The sequence below is a fragment of the Archocentrus centrarchus genome, chromosome 11 (genome assembly GCF_007364275.1).
Source record: "Archocentrus centrarchus isolate MPI-CPG fArcCen1 chromosome 11, fArcCen1, whole genome shotgun sequence".
Classification (NCBI taxonomy): Eukaryota; Metazoa; Chordata; class Actinopteri; order Cichliformes; family Cichlidae; genus Archocentrus; species Archocentrus centrarchus.
This window is the reverse complement of record NC_044356.1, coordinates 10,786,087-10,808,568: the sequence shown is the minus strand read 5'-3', so window position 1 is coordinate 10,808,568 and position 22,482 is coordinate 10,786,087. Positions and strand designations below refer to the sequence as shown.

Here is a 22,482-nt window from a genome sequence, read left to right as displayed (position 1 = left end):
CCCCCGTCTCACACCCTCGCAGGTCCCCGTCCTGTCCCCCATTTGTTTACTTTACTCCCTCCATAATGCAGGGATTAATTTCTCAAAGCCGATTTGAGCTGCGGCACGCTTCAGCAAAGAGCGGAGAGCAGAACTTTTGTGCTGGGGGAAGTTTCCCCTTCACACTAGCTTAGAGGTGGACTGCTCTCCCCTTTATGCCGCTTGCTTTAATCTTCACACGGAGCAGTGAGAGTGAGGGATAGAGGGAGGACAAGATAGGGAGAGGGCTCTCAACACGCAGCTGGGAATCACTAATGTCTTTACAGAGGTGTTGTCTGCTTTCCCATGTGCCTCTTTGAATCCTTTTGCTTCCTTCGCTACATCTCTGGTATTTCTTTCTCTTACATTTCTGGACTCTTTTTAAACAAGTTTTCTTCTTAATTTTCAGTTGTAAGTCTATATTTTACAAAAAGGTGTGCAGATTTCCCTGAATACATTTTTCACTGTTGTGATTGCTGCTTTCTCTGTTCCCATTGCACCCATAAGTCCTGCTGGAGCAGCACTTTCCATCAATGTTTAGTCATTTGCCCACCACTAAGTTGTTGGCAGATCTAGAGGCATTGCAACTTCGACAGAACACCCTGCACCTGCTCACAGCCTCTTAGGCAAGGACATTTATGACCAGGAGCCAGAGGCTGGACGTCCCCCCCGCTGTGGCCTTACTTCACAGAGCTCTAGCCATTTGTTGAGGCCATGTCCTCAGGGGTGTCTCACTACAAGCCTTTTACTGAAGTTCACAGACACCCAAAACAGGCATTTCCAGGTGTTCTGCTGCTGCCTGGCTTCCACTCTGTATTCCAACACAACTTTATTAAAAACACACAAGGCAACTGGGAGTGGTCTTCTCTCACTCTGTTTGTTGCCATGTTGCAGTTGTTGACAGGAAAAACTCTTTTTTGCACTGTCACAGCTGGACAGTGCACATGAATAAATGGGAGTGCCTGTAAAGGTTAGGCCTGCCCTAAAGGTGGTACGCCCCACAGAAGGGGACGCGCTCTTTCTTCTGCCTGTTAAATGCTGCAGGTTATGTATTGATTTTCAGCACTGGCGCATATAGAGAGGCTCAGACACCCGTATCACAAAATCTGTCTCTAGTGCTGCCCGACCTCCAAATATTTGTAGAAAAAGAGCTAGCTCCAGCTACGGTTGCACTGTACGCCACTGGCATCTTATCTTGTCACGAAGGCTTAAAGAGAGTTCAGTTTTTTTTGCATCCTTTGTTGTGTGCTTTTTCAAAGGAGTCAAGCAACTGAGACCTGTCATGCTGTCTTTGGAATCACAGTGGGATTTATCGATGGTGCTGCTCACCACAGTTTGAGCCGATAGCCAAAATCTCTTTCAGTAGGCTGTTTCTAAAAAAACTGCACCTTGCTCTCAGCTTTAGCTAAAACAGTGAATGTGTTGTCTTACTATTAGTGAAGATGGAAGCTGCCACTTTACAGCCAAGTTCCATTTTACACTTAAGAGAATATAAAACTTTTCTAGGCTGAGGGTCAGCTAAAAGGCCATCTTCCCCTGGCTCACAACAATGAAGCAGATGAGGCATCTCCTCTGCCCTGTGCGTGCTCTTTCTCATTATGCCTTGTGCACCACTAACATGAGGCAGATGCAACAACTGTTTGTCCACCTCAGAAGACACTCACAAGCTATCTCTCTGTCAAAACAGCATTTGGCTCACTGGCTGTGTAATGCTTGCACACAAGTATACATAACAGCAGGTGCAGAGCCTCTGCAAGGTGCTCATGCTCACGCCACAGGAGCCATATTTTCGGCCACAGCTCTCCTCAGAGGGACTGCGGCAGCAGACATCTGCACAGCGGCATCTTAGTCCTCTTCATGCCCCTTCATCCATTCCTCTCTGCACCCTGTATCTGAGTTATCCCTGAGCCCCCCCCCCCCCCGACATGGTAAACGACCACGATGCAGTCATTCCTCACCACCATATTGTGCTTATTGTGGCTTGATTGTAAAATTATTGATCTGTTGATGAATCATTTCTCCACTGGAACTCTGTCTCCCTATAGTATTCAATATTTCCTTCTGAAGTTTAATTCAAAAATAAAAAGTGAGCTAGGAGCACCAAAACTGTATTTAAATTCACTACTAGTGGGGGAAAAAAAAAGGCCTCATTCATGACTTGGTGTGTTGGTGTGATGGCTTTTGGGTCACGCAGTCTGTATTTTGCATTTTGAAATATGATATTCATCAGTCTCTCTGAAGAATTGCTGTCCAAGTCCCTGTCCCAGTCTCATTTACAGTGAATAAACAGCCAAATCTGATTGAAGATTTACTCTCAAACCGTGAGAAGCCTGATAAAACACAGACTAACACAAAACTCCTCCTTTGCCACCGAAGGGAGTTACTGTGGGGTATGTTGTTTGCATACTAAGACATCACACTCAAATTAATAGCATTTATTATATTGTATTGCAATGGGATAGGGGAAAGATAGCAGATGATTAGACCCGCTATTTGGTTCATTTAGCAGGAGAGCAGCTGCTAAGATAGCTCGTGACCCAGAGAAGGCAGGAGTTAACTCTCAAGGCTATTAGGATTTCATCATTTACATTATGTAGATAAGAGTCTGTAAAATATTTCTTCTGCTATAATTTGTCCATTTGTTATTGTGCCCAAATATAGAAGTCTGCTTATGAACTTGAAAAACTTAAATACTCAAAAAAGGTTTTTCTTTTATAATTTGTGCATAAACGTGAAAAAATATTTTAAATGAACCTGTCATGTTCTCTGTTTTTCAGACTTATGAAAGAATTTTGATGAGGAAAACATCTTGAATGCAAGGTATGATAAGCCTCCAATAATGAATTATCCAAATCCTGTGTTATTGCAGCAGGAGTTCAAATGCCATTTAACACGGGTCTGCGAGACAGCATCTGAAGGAGGTGATGTTTGGTTGTGTAGGAGGTTTACAAAGCTTCAGTCAGCGATGGCTCAGAGATGAAACTCATTAAATCTCAGACTCTGATCCCCAGCTCCAATAAGACTTTAATATAAAAGGTATGGATTGCTGCTGCAACTTTATGAGATAAATAAAAAGATCATACTCTCAAATGTATGCTGATGAACTCTCAACACACTTGCAGCACATTCACACAGTTAATATGCACATGCATGCAGTATTATGGACACACACACACACACACACACACACACTGACCCTTGTGTTCAGGCACAGAACCACATTCCAGCACACTCATTCCTACACAATCGCCTACAGCAATCCTACGCAGAGTTAATTTACATTTGCAATTATTTCCCATACACTCTGTGCTGGTCTAAAGGTGGGTGTTGCATGATAAAGCAGTAAGTAATATAACCTCAGTCCCAGAGAGGGAGACTTCACAGACTTCATGTGGTAGCAATGAGAGAGAGAGAGAGTGGAAGAGAAAACGAGGAATAAAAATAGCTTGAGGATGTAATGAAAAAGTTGCAATTTATTGTAAGTGGATACAGGACATTAATCTTGTAACAAATGGATAAGTGGTAAACGGATAAATATTAGGTTGGAGAAGGTTAAAGAAATAAGTGAGCTCTAAAGGCCTTTAGTTCATTTTAAAGTAGTTCTTACAATTTATTTAAATCGCAATACATTGAAGAAAAAATCTTGACATTGGTATCTTAAAGGAAATTATAGATGTTAAGTAATGTTAATCTTGTATGCAGCCTGTTTGATTATTGCTACTCAGCACTACTACTGGGCAAAAACTCGACAACTGACCTTGAAATGAGAACAATTTGCAAGTAAAGTTCCAAAGTTTTAAGTTGTTTTTCTTCTTGTTTGAAGTGTGAGTCTTTTTCCATTTACTAGCAAGGACCACAACCCTAAATACAAAACAAAAGGATGTATTAATAATGGAGCAACGAGCTAGGCTAATGGTGATGGTGGAGATGAGGAGGAGGGGAAAGGATGGCGTTGAACTGCTAAACTCTGTGCCATTTGCGCAGTAGTTCAATAGCAGGCTCTTCTCCCAGGGCTTTACTGGAGGGCAGATGGTGGTCACAGACAGTGATGCTGCTGCGACCTTGACCTGAGAGAAGATGGTTTCAATTTTCCTTTTCTTGCAGTGTGAACCCCGGAGTCTTCTTTTTTTCATACTGCAGGTTAACATTGGGAGCAGCAACGACTTGAGGTAAGCCACTGCTCCTGGAAACTCGCTTCTGGGAGTGGTGAAGAAGCAGGAAAGAGGAAACTGAAATCTTGGTTGGAGTAAAGAGAGCTTAGCTAGCAGATACAAATGATTGGGGCATCGGACTGCATACAGGCCTAATTTTCCTGCCTGATGGTTCCTGTTCTGATGACATTTGATGGCAACCTGGGCAAAGGAAAGCTGCGCTGGTCTTAATGGAATGGTGTGGAGAGGATCTGCTGGGGCTGACTGAAACCATCCTCGATTGATAGGCTGAGAGAAGGAGGTCTGTAATGATTTTGATTTGAGACTTCATTTGCCTCACAATGGATTATGAATGCTGTAAGTTTAGTAACATGGTGTGTCACTTCCAGCACTAAAAAACAAACAAGAGTGCAGAAAGGTAAGTATCCATAGACGTAGATCAGAAGGGGAATATTTAGGGGCGTGGTCCCTAAATATTCTGCTGAATCATCTCTAATTAACAGAACTAACTGTTCTAGAGATCATTTACTTACTGTAAGCATTCAGTGTGGACTACACTATCTGACGCATAAAGTCACGCGTTCATTATTAATGAAACTTTTAGATCCTAGTCTTACATATTAAGATGTCCAAAATCACCATTTCTATTAAAATTAATATTACGATACTGATCCTGCAATACTGTACTATGTGGTACAGATGGGGCCATATTATTGGCTGATATGAAGTTATTGCAGATATAATCCTACACATTGGAATAAAATTCTGTTAATGACTAATTAAATCTGATAGGCAGGTTAGTGCATATTAATACTGAATGAGTTAATTATTAGGGCGCTGCAGCCTGGTGTTGCTTCCAGTGACAGCAACAGTAACAATGGAGTTATTTGAGAAGGAAACCCTGTGACATGTTCACTATACTAATTTTGTGTTCCTGAAAGGTTGCATGAAAATACCGGGCAGTTGAGTGCAGGCTAAAATGGTTAGTTTGGTTAGTTAAGAGTATTTTGTTGAATTCAAAGGAGTAGCAGCACAGCTCAGCAGATTACAGCCTGCACACAAAGAAAAATCTGCTGGTGCTCACAAAACAAATTATGTGACTTATTTCTAAGTGATTCTTTTCCTCATTTAAGTGACTCAGAAAGTTGCATAGTTGCTGGTGCCAAACAGGCTGGTCTGAGTGTTCCAGAAACTGCTGATCTACTGAGATTTCCCCACATAATCATTTCAAGAGTTTAAAGAAAGCTCATTTTTTAAAATCAGCTGGGCTAAGTTTATCCAATTTAAACTTGAATTTAACACGAAAGACAAGGAAGAAAAAAAAATTGCTTGTATTGGAGGTTTTTTAATAACACATTTCGATATTGCAACAGCCATCAGATTTTCTCCTAACGGGTAAAAATCATTAAAAACTAACAAAAAAAAGAAACTTTTTTTTTCCAGTTGTAAATTCCAAACACCAGAGTTTCTTGGCTATTGCCCTAAAGTCAAACAAATAAAACCCTTACACAGTGAGCAGATATTATATTCAACACATTGTTCTTCAAACAAATTATAAAAATAGATTTAGCATTTTCAAATACATATTTACAGTATTAAACATATAATGGTCACAGCAACAGATTGGGGGGGGTAGAGAGGGAAACATCTCCGGTTTCATTCATTGTGGTGACAAGGTTTAGGTTCTGTGTTGGTGCTTGTGTCTGTCTTTGTAGTCTTGTGTGTCTGCGTAAAAGGGGCCATGTGCGTATTTTTGGATATGTTTAATGTGTTTCTCTAAGGACGTTTCATTTGACAAAAGGAGCGTACAAGGAGGGAAATTTTTACCAAATAGAAATCGTTTACTTTATTCCAGTCACATTTTTCCACCTTCTATTGTGAATCTGTAATGCCCCAAATAAATTTCCTCCTCCACCGAATCTCCTACATTGGAATTGGGTAGAAAATGCAAAGGCCGGGTTACTGTACAGAGAGAATTCTGGGAGTTAAATGGAAAAAAGTGCAACCACGTATCATGATAGAGCATGAGATTAACAGCAACATGAAACTAAACATGACAATCCAATAGCAACCAAAGGAAAAAAAACATCTTTGATGTCCTGTAATACTGTATCCATACTGCAACACACACACGCACACACGCACACACACACACACACACACACACACACACACACACACACACACACTGTAATGTTTACAGCAAATCTAATGGTACTGAATGTAAAATCAACTGTAGCAAATCCAGCGTATAGAAATACACAGATACTGTGTGCGACAGTAAAAATCCTCCAGCATTCCTCTCACTTCCTTTTGTACAAAATAATTTGTTCAGGTACAAACGCACAGTCATAATAAGTCAACATAAACGAAACAAGACGGCTGCTTTGCTTAATCATTTTTTTTTTTAAATACTTAAGTTTAAATAAACCATCCTAACATCCTCTCTGGAGAGGTTCCTGTTGCAGTCTGTAAAAATAAATAAATATGGATAAATATCTAAAATCGGACCACCTTCCAGAGACGGCCCGAGTCCTATACAGAGTAAGAAACATTGCAGTGAGAGCCTTTGGAAAGGAGGATTGTGTTATCCAGATGAAATCCAGTAAACTAAAGGTAACAATTCAAGCTTTAAATGCACACAGGAAGCATGGAGAAGAAGAGAAAGATATAGGGAATAAAGAAAATATAGTTAGGAGAAGCGAAACAGACAGTGACGTACAACAAATTCATGAACACTCAAAAAACACATTTTCAAACCTTTGCTTTACAATTTCATCCTGCAGCATTTGTTTCGCCATCAGTAGTCCCAAACAGGATAAATGAATGCTGATACCCCTGCTGAAAGAGCGGCATATCAACACAAATACTTTACTTTAGCTCCGTTCATGCCATGAGCAAACTTTATATAACGTATATAGCACTACAGGGAAGCCTCGCCATTTTGAGGCTTCATCTAACCTCTAACTCCACTAACGTGGACAGCACGGTCTTCCTAACCTGCTGCTTCGAAACCGTAAGTTACATTCCATCCATTTTTGTTTCCTTACCGCCTGATATGAGATCAGCTTTGACGGTCCATGATGTGATTCTGTACCTTCATATTAAATCAGTTCCTGTTTGATGTGAAATCAGATGTGCTAGTTCTGAGGCGTTGTTTGTCCCAAGGCCAGTAAAATAGTTCCCGTCATTGAGAATATATCTTGTTTTTACTGAATTAATGTTCTAAAGGGAAATTTCACCCCAAATGTTCACGTGTCTTCAAAGTTCTAGTTCAAAATTGTTGTGCGCGTCTCTCCCACAATTCAGAGTTCAGCTTCAGACAGAGACATTTAATTTGTCTTTATGGACTGATCTAGAACCAGTAGGATGGAGCCGACGCAGGTGTTGAAGGTCAAAGTGCAGATAGAGGTCATAAAAAGTTGCATGACATCACTCCTCTGCCGTCCCCCAGTTATGACATAAATACTGTCACAACTGACAACTGTCTCCAAGGGAGACTCATTGAAAAGAGAAAGGATGGAATACAGGAAGGCATGAGGAAGTGTGGGAAGGAGGAGTAAATAGAGGAGTGCAGCTAGCTGAAAGATCTGCTCATCTATCTTTATGTATGGAAGAGCTCTCTCTCTCTCTCTCTTCTCCTCTTCTCCACGCCATCATCCGTCTGCACACATTTAAGGATTTGCAGCAGCAGTGAGACTAGCTGGGTCGACTGTTTAGACCTGCACACCACGCCCGTGCATTTGGATGACCTGGGCTCTCAGAGTCTGGATGGCAGCCAGTATCAGCTTCTGGTGCTCCAGGGAAGTGATGCCAAGGCTCAGTACATCTCTGTGGAAACAAGAGTTACCAAGATCAGAACATGTGGTTTGATTTTTTTTTGTTTTGTTTTTAAAGATGACACGTCAGAGGCTGGGGATTTTTGCATTTAAAATTTTTTCTGGCAAGTTACTTAAAAATGTTATTACTCATTTATACATTACTTAGTCTAACTGTATAACTGTAAACCTATTTAAATGAACACATGCTGTGAAAAAAGTATCTGCCACCTTCCTGATGATTTTTGTTCACATTTGTCACACTTAGATACTTCAAACAGATTTTAATGCTTTATTGGGCACTCATTGAAATACATGGAAATTCAACATTTCAACCCTAGAGTGTTATTGGACCATACAAAAGGACTTTTTTTTTTTACATGTGTGTTTCAAATTTTTTTCATTTTTATGTTGCAACTCAAGGTCAGTGTAGTTACCATATGTGGTTCCTCACCCATAATGGGGCAGTCATTTTTTCCAAAAAAGTGTGGCACTTGGTGAAGCTGGAATTTTGGCCCACTCTTCTTTGACGAATTGTTTTTCAGCCACATTGGAGGATTTTTGGCATGACTTTAAACCAGCTGTTCATGCTCAAAGCATCTCAGACTGATCTAAGTCCGGACTTTGAGTAGGCCACTCCAAAACTTTCATTTTGTTCTTTTATGAGCCATTCATGGGTGGAGTTGCTGGTGTGTTTTGGCATGAACTGGTGGTCCAACATTCACCTTCAGGATTTTTGGTAGAAAGCAGACTTGGTTCCAATAAATATGGCAAATCATCCAGATCCCAAAGCAGCAAAGCAGGTATGTTCTTTTTTTTTTTTTTTTATGAAATGCTGCGTTTGGTCAGCAGCAGTGCTCTCCCATGGATGCCATTTTGGCCCAGTCTCTTTCTTCTTGTTGAATCACAAACACCGACCTTAACTGAGGTAAGTGAGGCCTGCAGTTCTTTAGATGTTGTTCTGGGTTCCTTTTGTGACCTCCTGGATGAGTGCTGTGCTCTTGGTAGGTTGGCCACTCCAGGTAAGGTTCACCACTGTTTTCTCCATTTGTAATGGCTCTTACCACAATTTGCTGAGTCCCAATGCCTTACAAATGTCTTATAAACCTTTCCAGACTGACAGACGTCAGCAACTTTCTCATCTGTTCTTGAATTTCTTTAGATCGTGGCATCATGTGAGATGATGCTTCACTTTGTCAGACAGGTTCTATTTTGTGTGTGTGTGTGTGTGTGTGTGTGTGTGTGTGTGTGTGTGTGTGTGTGTGTGTGTGTGTGTGTGTGTGTGTGTGTGTGTGTGTGTGTGTGTGTGTGTGTGTGAAATTATTTTTTCACAAGCAAGCAAGAATGTACAAATTAAAAATAAAAAAAAAGCCTGCTAAGACAGTGAACAAACTAACCCCAAATGTCAAAATGCTGATGTGCAATTAGTAGCTATAATGCTAAAAAAAGCATTACTGTTATGAAAGTCTTGTTATGACCAGGTTTCCTCTAACAGCAAGGACACCAAGGAGACTTTTTCCGTAGCAATCTTGATATAAAGGAGAACGAGGCTGAAGACTCGTTTAAGGAATGCCATTTCCAATTTCTTAAGTTTATTCGTTTGCATCTTTATATTAATTCAGCACAAATGTCTCTGTCTTAGATATGGCTGATGCAACTCTCTGACACACATCCCTGAGCTCAGATAGGAAAGACGTCATTTCAGACTCAGATTAAGGGCTTAATCTTAGAGTTCACTGGGTCAGTTTGACACTTTTGAGGCTTTTACAAAATTATTAGAAAATCCTTTACAGTTACTACTCAGAACTGTAAATAAGCAACTCTTGTTCTTCATGACTAAGGGTGGGGGGTTTTGTCAAGTTTGTTTGGCAGTGGCCAACATAGCGAGTGCCATATTTAACTAAAATGAATCGCCTGCGCTCCTCATTGATCTGTGCCCTTATTCTTTTACTAAGCTACCCTTCAGTTTAAAAAACAATATAATGAAAAGGTCACGCAGTCAGAACTGCACAAAACTACTCACTGTACAGTCATTCGTGCCACAGACTCCAAGTAGCAGTATCCCGCGGCAGTGAAGTTGTCTTTGTATCGGCCCATGTCTACTGCATCCAGCCACTCTCCAACAGAGTTAAAGGATGGGAAGGTGGGGAGAGGCCTGTCTGCTAGTGTAATGGATGAACTCAGGGTTCTAGAGTGGGAGAAAAGATTATTAAGGCTCGGAGATACTATTTTCTAGAAATTAATATATAATACCTCTGTCATGTGACTGCACCTTCGTGCCAGTGTGGAGGAACCGATGCCATCAGGTGAGCGAATGCTCTTGCTGAGGGCCGAGTGGATCTGGCTGAAGCTGGGCCTCTCTGTCCTCTCTTTCTGCCAACAATCCAACATGAGCTGATGGAGATGTGGAGGGCAGTTAACCGGAGCCGGCAGCCTGAAACCGTCCTCGATGGCCTTTATCACCTACACACAGAAAGAGGAAATCAATAATATCAGATTAGAAATTAGTTTGGGGATTTTCCAGTACTTGTGGTATAATTGGATACATTCTTAAAGAGCATGTCTGAGTGGTAGGGCAGAGTGGGAGAGGTGAATGAGGATGTGGAAAAGTTTTGTCCTACTTTAAAAGTTCAATAAGATGCTTAAAACCTTTTCCCCTTGCTTAGTTGCCAAGAATAGAAGCCTTATAGAAATTAGAGTAGTTAATAATCACACTACCTGGAATGTTCCACTGTATGGCTTGAAATCTAAAATTGACTTGCAAATCTGCACCAATTGTAATATAAACACAATTTCACAGCTATATTGTCAATCTAATATGAGCGGAATACATTATGTAGTCACAATAAAAAAGCTCCAAAACTGTACAGCAAATATGTAAGCATAGAGAGACAAGGATTCCATCACAACCAAGTGATGCTGTATGCAGACCGAGAGGTCGTTCAGCAGGATATTCACTGTCACTTATTGTGCTTCACACAGTTCTTAATGGGGTCTCACGGTAGCTTGGCTCCTCACCAGAAAAATTCATCACTTTTTTCATTCCCTATAATACAATATGCTGTAGGACTTATAAAATAAAACCAGGCAAGTTTGAAATACCAGAAACATCAGAACAATGAAACAAACACTCCATAAAAGTCACTGCTTTCTTAAACACTCCCCCGTAGATAAACTATCAAATCTTAGACAATGTTTAATTTCAGCTCAGCATTTTTCACCCAGGCCTGTGCAAGCTTACTGCCTTCAAACAGTAGAGCCTGAAAGCACCTTTCCAGACTTTCTCGATGATCTTTACTGCTCCATCAGCCTAATGTTGTCCCCTATTAAAAACCATTCACTCAAACACCCCACGAGAGATTTCCTTTCACTATATCCTCCATCGCAACCACTCAAAGAAACACAATCTCCTGAAAGGAGGCAATAAAGTCTGAAAATAATCACAAAAATGACATCCATCAGCAGCATTAATTCCTAAAACACCCTCTTCTCTCTACCTACCCTGCCACCCACTTCCTCACTCCACCGTCCTCTCAGTCCCTTAAGCTTCTATCTCAGTAAAGAGCATTCATAAAATGCTTTTCAGCATTTGACATTTTCCATTTAATCAGAGCCGGTAGGTAAAGGGCACGACGGATCACAGGTGGACAGGTCGACCAACAATTCCGTTATGATATAATGTATCAATTTAAAGTGGATTAATATCCCTGGCGCTCTACAAGCTTGACCTTTGCCCTCTCAATTGGAAAGTTTGATAATATAAACCAGGCTGAGATGAAACTTTCTCCAGCTTTATAAAAGGCCACTAACAAAGAGTATAAAAAGCGACCTATTCTTGTGCTTGCTGAATAACTCATGCATATTAATTTTGGACATTCAAAAATGGAACATGCAAGTAATCGGTGGCTTTACAAGTACCTGCCTGCATAAAGTGTCTTTATGGTGAAATTAATTTGAGAGGGCATTAGCATGGCGAAGAATAATGTCTGGAGTGTTGCTGGCTTCACTAAAAAGAATCGCAAGTGCCTGCTGTCTGTTGTCTCTGCATCCTGCTTTCAGCTGCACTTCAGAGGCATGACATCCTTAAAAAGGGGAAAATAAAAACTGTTTTTTTTGAAGGACAAAGAAGAAGGAGTAACAAGAAAAATGGGACCACCCACAATGACTTTTAAATAACTGGTTGCTGGTGGCGGCAGGGTCCTATTAACCGGACAGTCACTTCCCTCAAATAGTGCTTTACATTTCTTGAAATAAGCTGACTATTTTCTGAGAGATTTTCAACACTTAATAGCAGGATGGCAGTCAGGGATAGGCAGTAGCCACTAGAAGGGGGTCAGTGCATCCTTAAGAGAAAACAGGATTGGTCATGGAGCTGATGCAGACTTAAAGAGGGGGACTTAGGCCCTGCAAAAGCTCTCAGAGGTACTGTGGCTTCTTGGCTTTCTTTTAATAAGATGCATGCTGGGCATGGGTGGAAAATTCATTGATAAAAGAAAAGAGAATGAGGCAAAAGAGGGAGGGAGGGTGCAAAAGTGCAGAAAATTAATATAAAAATTGGAGCAAGGAATATGGAGAATAATAGGAATGGCTGGAGAGATGAAGTGTGAAGCACCCTCCTGTCCCTCTCTCCACTTACATCCTGGTTGCCCATATCCCAGTAGGGTCTCTCGCCATAGGACATGACCTCCCACATGACGATGCCAAAGCTCCAGACATCTGAGGCAGAGGAGAAGCGATGGTACTGGATGGCCTCTGGAGCGCTCCACAGCACCACACTTTTCCCCCCATGCTGGAGGACAGAACAGGAGAGGTAAGACGAGACGTAAAAAAGGGTGTGGAGATTTCACCAAAGTAAAGCTTTAATATTCTCTTTGAAAAGCTTTGAGCATATTTCCAGCAGATCAAAGGAATTGTTAGGAGATTGGGTTCACCGCGACTGAAATCCTAAAATAACCATAGAAACAAAGCGCTGGATTTCTCCCCCATCTCAAAGCTCGTGTGACCTCACCTGAACTTGACATAACATGTGATGTGGTAATTTTCATTTGATCAGACTTATTAAGGAAAAAATATTCATGAGAAAAATCATCTTACCAGTGTGGTGTAGATGGCCTCTATTTTATCCTCCTGAAGCGGTCTGAAGCCAGATACCTTGCAGCCAAGGTTGGAGTTAACCAGCACCTGAGATTAGGAAAACAGACTGATTAACATGGCTTACATTTGGAGAGGAAATGCTCACAGTATGAGGCCTCACTACCCCGGTGGGCAAAGCTCTTATCGCACCAGGGACAATTGATTGTTTACAAGAACAAATGTTTTGATTTTCCGCAACATGACCACTGCATCTGAAACAAACAAACAAACAGGAACAAAAAAACTCACACGTGTGACAAAATGATTTTGACAGTTTTGTCTCATTTTCAGCTTCATGTAGTCTTTCAATAAAAACCTACAGGCGAATGATTGCAAAGATATTTGCAGACAAGAACAAATTGTGGTCTGCAGAAACTCATTATAGCACACGACATACTGTTCATCACACCATACCTGCCCTTTATCATCTACTCCCACCTGCTCCCTTACCTTGTGTGCGGCGAGCCGTTTGTGGACAAAGCCCATTTCGGTGAGGTACTTCATCCCCGACGCCACTCCAGCCAGCATATCCATCAACTGCATTATACTCAACTGGCCTTCATGTTTCTGAGGTTACAGAAGGAAAAAAAGAAAGAAGAGGTGGGAGAGAAGATTGTGGAGAGGGTGAGAGGGGAAAAAAAAAAAAAGCACATCTACTCCTGCTTTACAATGTTGTGCTTGCTGAGCTGAAAACCTTTATTTGGAGAATAAAAACAAACAGGCCATTAATTCATATAGTTAGAAACCACATTGAAGTGGTTCACAGAGCAGAGGGGCACGGTAACAGTTTACAGAAGCTTACAGCAGCTTTGAGCAGAAACACTCCATTTGTGCAGTTAATTATGCTATGTTTCCCTTATTACTGTAATAAGCACAACAATTGCTGCCCCAGGACCATATTAGATTAACAGTATATTTAGGACTAGTAGAGCAAACGTGTTGTTTGTGCAGCTGCTTGAAAACAGAGGATAATAATGAGTAATTTTGTTAAAATAATGGGCATTGGGATATACATTTAAAATAAATGCATAATAATAGCACTTACCCTAAGGAATGAATCCAAGGATCCGTTAGACATGCACTCCACTATGATCATCATGGTGTTTCCTGGAGAAACACAGAGTACATATATGAGCGAGTGGGATAAATTTGTGAAAATCAAGGGAAGAAGTAAAGCAATAGCATGGTAATAGAGACATGGAGGAAAAGGGAGGGAATAAAGTGAGTCTAGTCTGCTTGGCAGGCACTGTGCAAAGCCATTCTTCACTCGGTGAACTGTACTGAAGCCAGGAGAACCTGTGTGCTGCCCTGGCTGTCTAAGCAAGTTTAACGACCCTGAAACGCTCACTCACGCAAACTCTAACTGCGCACAGCAATACACACAGACACACACAGCCCGAGCTTGCACGGTCATATACAATATACATGTGCACAAAAGATGCATGCATGCTCACACACATACTGTGCCAAGGCACAGATGGCAGGGATCCAGTAGTGCTATGAAGTGCACAGAAGAGGAAAATGAAAATAAGACTGCAGTTGTTGGAAGAGGGACGAAAGGAGGAAAGGATTGTGGGAGGTTGAAACAGATAGGATAAGCCTTGACAGATATGTAAACAACTGTACATCTAAAAATACATATTCTACTAGTCTGATCAGTCTTGACAGCTTATGCAGGCATATTACAAAAAATGAAAAATTGGCACTGTAAAATCCCCAGTTCCTAGTTTGCCAGGATTACTACACTTTTAGGAAGTTATTTGAAAAGGTTACCGACTACACTGTGGGAACTGTGGGCCAGAGATCCTGCCATAATTTGCCAGCCATCGTGTAATTAAAACGAGCTGGATAATGAGTCTGTGGTTGAACGGGCTTGCGCAGGGCTGGAATGAGCGAGACATTCAGCTACAACCACGGACCTGGTAGAATCAAAGGATGTCACGTATGTCTGCAAATACTGAGAGGGAAGCAGAAACGGTGTGTGACACAGACGGCACTCTTCTGTCCAAAAGCAAATTCTCGACCTTTGCTGCCATTTAAAACTTTGGCTCTACTCTTTGGTGAAACCGCATCAGTCCGTACTGAGACAGGAAAGCAAAGGCTAGTCAAACATTAGACGTCCACTTACTAAGCAGGAACAATGGCACATTTTCTTGTAGGGAGGAAAAAAAAAAAGCTGTCATAACCAATTATGAAATATGCCATAATACTCACTGAAATGATGGCTGAGCAGTAAAAAAAAATATTTTTTTGTGGTTATTTGACAGCCCGTCTCTGTTTTGTCGTCCTGCTACCAGCTTTTCCAACTCTCCCACACTGAATTTTTTCTGTTACTCCCACTTTTTGTTGGCTAACGGTTATATTAGGTTCAAATAGTAACTCCATTAAGCATCCATTTATTGGAGTAATTGTATCTTATTATCACTATGTATTTCTTCTATTTTAACTTGGGTAATATCAAATCACATTATTGTACTTTTTATAATCCTGTTTAGTGGCTAAATAAAAAAAAGAGAAGCACGAAGAGGTGCAAAGTAAAAGAGGCAGCCGACGTGTGGCTCTAAATTCTCAATAGAAAGATTAGTAAAGAGCGAGGGCAAGGCAGGTGATGTAGGCAGGTGATGGTTGCAGGTGAGTGAGGTGTGTTGGACGGATGGAAGGGGGACTAAATGAAAATCAGGTGGGTGGGTGGGAGGGGTAATTGATGTAAAACAGGTGATTTGTAGTCTAACAGCATGTGGGCGTGGGTGGGTGTGTACTGTTTGTGTGCAAAGATTTGTGATTTCATGCCAAGTGAGGAGGCAGGAAAGCAGGTGTGTGTGTGCGTGTCGGTGATGGTAAAGAAAAAGTGAGCATATGGGACAGCCTTTGTGTGTGTGTGTGTGTGTGTAGGGGGGGGGGGGCGAAGAGTGTGTATGTGGGTTTTCGATGAACGTGTGTATGTGTGCATATGATGGTGGGAGGGATTGGAGTGCATCTCAGGGCCCCGCTGGGTCTCTAGCACCAATTACTGTACCCTGCACATCTGCTGCCATCCTACTGAGCACAGAGTGTGCTGGGGCACTGTGCCCACACACACACACACACACACACACACACACACACACACACACACACACACACACACACACACACACACACACACAAACACCACCAAAAGCATTGCAGCGGCAGTAACGAAAACTTCACAAACTCCTTAAAGCTTCTCCCTACACCTGCCATTCCCATTAACCTCTACCTCATCTTCTCTGTCTCTCATGTCTCTTTCTTCAGTCTCCTCCCTTCAAGTTTTTTTTTTTGCACCGTCCTTCCATCCTGTTTTCGCTCTTGGACCTCAATTGCTATCTGTCAGCAGAAAATAGGCCTTGATGTAGCTTTTACCGCTGCTAGCTAAGGCATCCATCTATCCACCCTGCTCTCTCCTTTTCAAACTTGTCTTCTTGTACCATCCTCCTCTCTTGCCCTGTTCGCTGTAAGCGCTGACCCCCTCCATGTGTGAGTTATTGAAGTATCCGGAGTATCTTAGCTCTCCTTGCAATCCTTTAGTCTCCTGTCCTTTGCTCCTCCCTTTTACCCTCTCTGCATGTGATTTTAAAATGCTCACATTCCAATTACCCCTTTTTCAACCTTACTTCCTTTGACAGTTGAGCTGGTCAAACTGTATCATTTCTTCCCTGATCCTTGGATTCCTAAGCCCCCCCCCCCCACACACACACACACACACACTCTATGCTTCTTTTCATCTTCACCCACTTTCCTTTGTTCTCCCATTCTTTTCCCAGTGGTATCCCCTTAGTCCTAAACTACCTTTCAGTTCCTTCTTTCGGCCCAGTATCCCTTTCTCCCTCCGTTCTTACCAGTGGTGATGACGCCCTCCAGCCGGATTATGTTAGCATGGTCAAATTGCCCAAGAATGCCAGCCTCGCTAAGAAAGGATCGGCGCTGCTTGTCAGAGCAACCGGCCCTTAACGTCTTTATGGCCACAGGTAGCTCCCTCTTACTGGGCAGCTTCAGGCAGCCACGACACACCTCCCCAAAGTCACCTGGGGGGGGACGAACAGAGGTCATGATCAGTAATCAGTATCAATGTATGCACAAAGAGAGAGCACAGAGGAAGAAAAGCCATCAAAAGAAAGTGAGAAGAAATGAGTAAGGGTTAGACTGAGGGGGACAGAGCGAAAGGCAGACACAGATGAAGAAATATTACTCATGTTGGGAAGAAACAGTGATGACATTGAGAGAAAAAGATGAAATACAAAGGGATCAAAGAGAGATCAAAGATGGGGTAGGGCGCAGGTGAAACACTGAAGCATCAACTAGAGCCAAATACAACAGCAACAATAGTGGAGCACAATTTTGGCAAAGATCCGTGAGTTGCAAAATTTGACTGAACTGGTTTTCAATTCAGTCTCAAAGCGAGTTCACAGAAAGTCCAACAAGACACTGAGCTGCCTGTGGAAAGTCACTGACACTTTGGGCTTTTTTGGCAATTTATTTTTTACCATCCCTGCTTACCATATTTGGAAAAATGAATGGTTTAAGATTGGGTTTGCATTGATCGGATTTGGTGGGGGGCACTACGTTTGATTATATCCTGATTTAGCTGGCATGCTGTACAAACTATAAATAAAACAGAGCCAGTTATTTGATGCATAATGCATTGAATATTTCATATGTCTTATTAAACCAAAATAGTACAAAGACACCATTTGAAATGAGGAAACTGTGAAACGTAACTGGTACTGCAGAACCATGCTCCTGTATATATAAAGAATATAGTTTAGCATTGTCGTGCCAAAATAAGCTATGTCTTCCTTAAAAACACCTCGCCTGAATGGCAGCATGCTTTCCTCCAAAACCACTCCCTCTATATGTTATTCAGCATGGTGATACTCCAACATATTGCAGATGCTTGGCTCCGAATAATGGCCGAATTGGCTCCTACTTCTCCTAAATCTTTAACTTGGGCTCAGAGAAGTTCCCATGTTGTGATTTTTTACCCCTGTTTTGGCTTTAATGGGATGGCTCTACAATGAGAAATTCTAAAATTGCTGAAATATTAGCCCACACACACTTTCACAGAGCAGCGAACTCCTCCACCATCTCTGGGACGGAGAGTTTAGTAGAAGCTGTTGCTGACTTTCTTGTGTATAACCAAGTACCTGTGTGCACAATTCTCTCGATCTTGATGCTCGAGTTGTCCAGCTCTTTGGCAAAGGCATGTACAGCCTGAAGCAGGTCTTCGCAAGTCTCAGGGTCAATGTAGGTCCTCCGAGTGGGGATCTTAACTGCAGGAGTATATATACACACAGGAATAATACCATAAGACAACTATTTTATATAGCCGGTGTAAAATGAGACATGACTTTTCCACACTTTATAAGACATGACATAGTTTATTGTGCACATTTCTTGTGAAGTCTGAAGAACCCAGCAGCAACACATCCGCATTAGATATAAAGAAAGAAACACTCTCAGACTGGCTGCACCTCGCTCTCAACACAAAGCAAAGCATTTCTGAAGTCTGCATTGCTTTGTGCTCTATTGAGGCTACCATCAGTGGAGGAATTGCTGTGTCTGCCTCCTTCAAGAGAGACTCTTTCTGTGTATGATAGTTGAACATTAGGCCAAAATGTTGTGTCTGGGAAGAAGGCTTTGCTCTTTGATCTACAGCCTGAAATCAATGCCAGAGTTTTATCATTGATGTTTGAAAATGCTGAAAAGCCTTCTCCTATCAAACTCTATATAAGTGTAGGGTTACGTAAATATCGCAGTTCTTAGCCAGTTTTTCAAGGTTTACAATAACCAAATATAACCCAAAATGCAAAGAGATTATTTTTGGGATCAGTCGTTTTATTAAAAAAAACCCCAAAAACATGTACTTCATAACTCGTCTTACTTTCCGTTTTATTTGTTGTGACCTTGCAAACTCCTGGGAGACAAAGATCAGAAGGCTTCGAGTGCTCAAGTCTTACTGCGTTTCCTCCACCAGGCTTTATTTAGATCACAAGGCTCTTCCACGAGGGTTTTTGTCTTTTCAAAATGTTATCTCTCTAACACACACGCAACGCAGCAGACTCACAACCAAAACACAATCTTCAGTCAGAAACTGGGACAAGAATAATAGACTTAAAAATGCTGATGCAGAGAAACTCCAGTCACACAGTATTTACAGTCGCCTCGCTCCTTTGTTGGAAGTTTTACACTGTGGGTTTAAAAAAAAAAAAAAAAAATCAAACCACAATCTTGAATAATAAAAAAAAAAAAAACCCTGTAAGTTATAAAGTGATGTGTTTTGGACTACAGAGCATGGTAATATACAATAACGGGGTTTAGTATTTATCAAAATAGAAACCTGGATTCTGAATTCAAAATTAATAATTTTTCTTTGTCATATCCAGTCCCACACACATTGCCTTATTTCTTTCAGCGGCCTCCACAAAATCACTACTGTGAGACTAATGAGACACAACAATTGGAAATTTTAGCTGACATTTAGAAATGAAAGGGATATTGACCCCAACTATTTGACTGTACACAACAAAATAAACACTACTGGGTTTCTCAATGAGCCTTAGTTTTCTTCATCAGCTAAATGCCTGTTGTATTTACTGAATACCAACAGCAAGAAAATAAACTTGCCAGCAGATAGTCAATGACCATTAACCAGTGCATTATGGCTCTCAACCAGATGACCTTTGACTCCTGTTACTACACTTTAAGGCTAATCTTCCAGGAAAAGGCCCGGTAGTTCTCCCAAAAGCATGACTGAGGCTCTGAAATGTGATTACAGTTCCAGATTGACCTGAGGGAAACTATACTGGCTGCCTCAAAACGGCTTATTGATCCGCCACACACACGCTTTCTTGAGCGAACGAACACACACGCTGATATGGTTCTGTGTGTGTGTGTGTGTGTGTGTTTGTGTGCACACACACTGGCTAACACAGCCGCAAGTACACTTATGAAGCAAATTAAACCTTTTTGATTCAAGCCTTGGACTGATTTTAAGATCGAATGGTCTTGACTGCAGGTTGCTTTAAAACCAGTTAAACAGCAGGCACACACACACACACACAGCCATTTTTACCTTCAGAAAAAGGATTGTTACATATTACTCGTACCTTTTAAAAACTAACACTTTAATTTATAGTTGTTCTTCTCGTTGTAGGGAGCCATTCATTACATTTCAAGTCTTTAATTCTGTATGATTCCCACAGACAGTATAAAACATGGACATAGCTTCTGGTTCAGAAAAATGAAGCCAACGCAGAGGAGCCTTAAACCTGGTTTCTGAAGGGCACCAGATGGTGATACTAGTGGTTGCAAAAAGAGACTTTGTGTCTATGAGAAAACAGATTTCTGTTTTGACCCCTGTAAACACGTTCCTACTGGATTTATGTGCCCAGTCACTCATTTTGGGCCCATTTTGTAAATCTCGGTCATACCATGTTTCAAAATAGAGGATTATCTGTGGCTTACGACTTGTGAATTGCGCGTCATTACCCAATGAGTGCAGAGTTTCACAGTCAGACCCGCCCCTCCTTGTTACATCTGTTTTTTTGCCTCTGAGATGGTGACGGTGGAAACGCTCATTTCAAGGCTTCAAAACAGTGCTTCAGAAACCAACGGGCGATGTCATGGTAACTATGTGCATCTTTTCTGCAATGTTGCCTGAAATGGTCACATGATTTCCAGATAACAACGCAACATTAAGCACACACCAGCACAAATCCTTACCCCAGTAAAGACTTAATCTTTCTTTTAGCATTTAAGTATTTTAGAGCAGCGAGTATTGTAGAAAATGGCAACATTTCTGTCATTATTAATGCTGTAAGCCTCTTCATGTCTGCGTTGTTACTCTAAACTGAGCTTTGGCTGTATGATTGGAGTCAGCAAACATGCAGCTTGAGCATCACTTTCCAAAGTTAATTCAAAACTGGCTTTGTGTTAGCATGTTGCCTTTACAGCATTTAGCTTTTTATGTTCATGCACTTCATTGGCTGATTAGATTCAGGTTGTACTGAGTTACTGCCATGAGCGCTTGAGAGGAAACTGAAACATAATCACAAACATTTTCATTCCTTCTAGACAACAGGACACATTTCTTACTATCTTTCTCCACTCGTTTCCCTAGACACTTCTTCTTGCCGTCTCTCTTACGTGCAGACTGTGGATGGTATCCCAAACTGGTCATTTATGGAGACCGCAGATGAGTCATGAGCCTTTTCTCCTCCCGCCATGCCTCCCGTGTACTGCATATTTCTAGGTCACATACTCTGACATAAAACTAATATTCTGAGCAGTGTCACTTATGGTGAGTCTTCTCTGCTAGTTCACCTCATCACACTCCATTCCTCAAACCTCTTACTGCACTCTTCACTCACTCACTCATTTCCCCTCCTTTTCCCCTCCTTCTTCCTCTACTTTATTACTCACACGCTCATTTGTTGGCTTTTTCTCTCTCCCCCCGTCCTCCTGCATTAATATATGGTCATAGAATGTGTTGTAGCCCCTTAACTGGCAAGGGCCCGGTGACGGGCCGTTTGTAGTCCCTTTTATATGGCAGGCTAGACCCTCCCATTTTTATTGACACGTCATTCGGCCAATCATGTAACTGGCTGCACCAAATCACCTGACAAAGCTACGTGACGCCCTCTGAGTATTATTGGCTCTGGGAAACCCATTTCTTAACATGATTGGCCGAATGAGGTGTCAGTCAAAATGGGCGGGTCTAGCCTGCCATATAAATGCACTTCATTCGGCCGGCGGACCAGACGCAGCCGGTTAATAGGCTATGAAATGGGTTGTTCAGAGCCAATAATAACCAGAGGGTGTTATGTAGTTTTTGTCAGGTGATTTTTTTGCTGCCAGTTAAGGGGTTAAGAGTCTGGCAGGCAAACAGATGGGAGAAAAAAAAAAATCATCACGCTCCCTACTTTGCACGCTTCCAGCACTTGGACAAAGCAGACCTGCAGGAACAGCAGAGTATGCTGCACTGGGTCTGCATTCATGGAACAGAAAACAGGCTTTTGTGTTGAATAATGAGAACAAAATGTTTATATGAGTGTCCAAGTTTTACAAAGAAAGGTGTGTGCGCCTCTGCAAAGCAGGCCAAAAATGTTTCGGTGTGTTTGTGTATATTACGTGCTTGTCAGCTGTTGGCATGTCTTTGTTTGAGAAGATTTAATTCCCATTCGCATGGCTTCGGCTCATTATTCATCAGACATAGTGCTCCAAACCTCTCTAGAGGGCTCAGTATGCTGGGAGATTAAACAACGCAAATGAGCACGGGCACATGCTTGCGCATTCACACACAAATTAAGAAGAAAAAAAAAAAACTCTCCATGCATACACACACA

The 22,482-nt window shown here is 41.6% G+C and overlaps 1 protein-coding gene across 1 annotated transcript in view; it reads right to left on the bottom strand.

Moving 5' to 3' along the window:
• Window positions 1–5,613: 5,613 nt before the first annotated feature.
• Window positions 5,614–22,482, bottom strand: part of epha10 (EPH receptor A10) — a 154,173-nt gene continuing 137,304 nt past the window's right edge. Inside the window, exons 11-19 of the mRNA XM_030740568.1 lie at window positions 18,283–18,408; window positions 16,978–17,163; window positions 14,166–14,227; window positions 13,571–13,687; window positions 13,082–13,168; window positions 12,624–12,776; window positions 10,260–10,450; window positions 10,011–10,175; window positions 5,614–8,000 (exon numbers count right to left, since the gene is read on the bottom strand). Coding sequence (XP_030596428.1) covers window positions 7,886–8,000; window positions 10,011–10,175; window positions 10,260–10,450; window positions 12,624–12,776; window positions 13,082–13,168; window positions 13,571–13,687; window positions 14,166–14,227; window positions 16,978–17,163; window positions 18,283–18,408 — 1,202 coding nt within the window. The 3' untranslated portion in view covers window positions 5,614–7,885. The remainder of the gene's footprint in view (window positions 8,001–10,010; window positions 10,176–10,259; window positions 10,451–12,623; window positions 12,777–13,081; window positions 13,169–13,570; window positions 13,688–14,165; window positions 14,228–16,977; window positions 17,164–18,282; window positions 18,409–22,482) is intronic.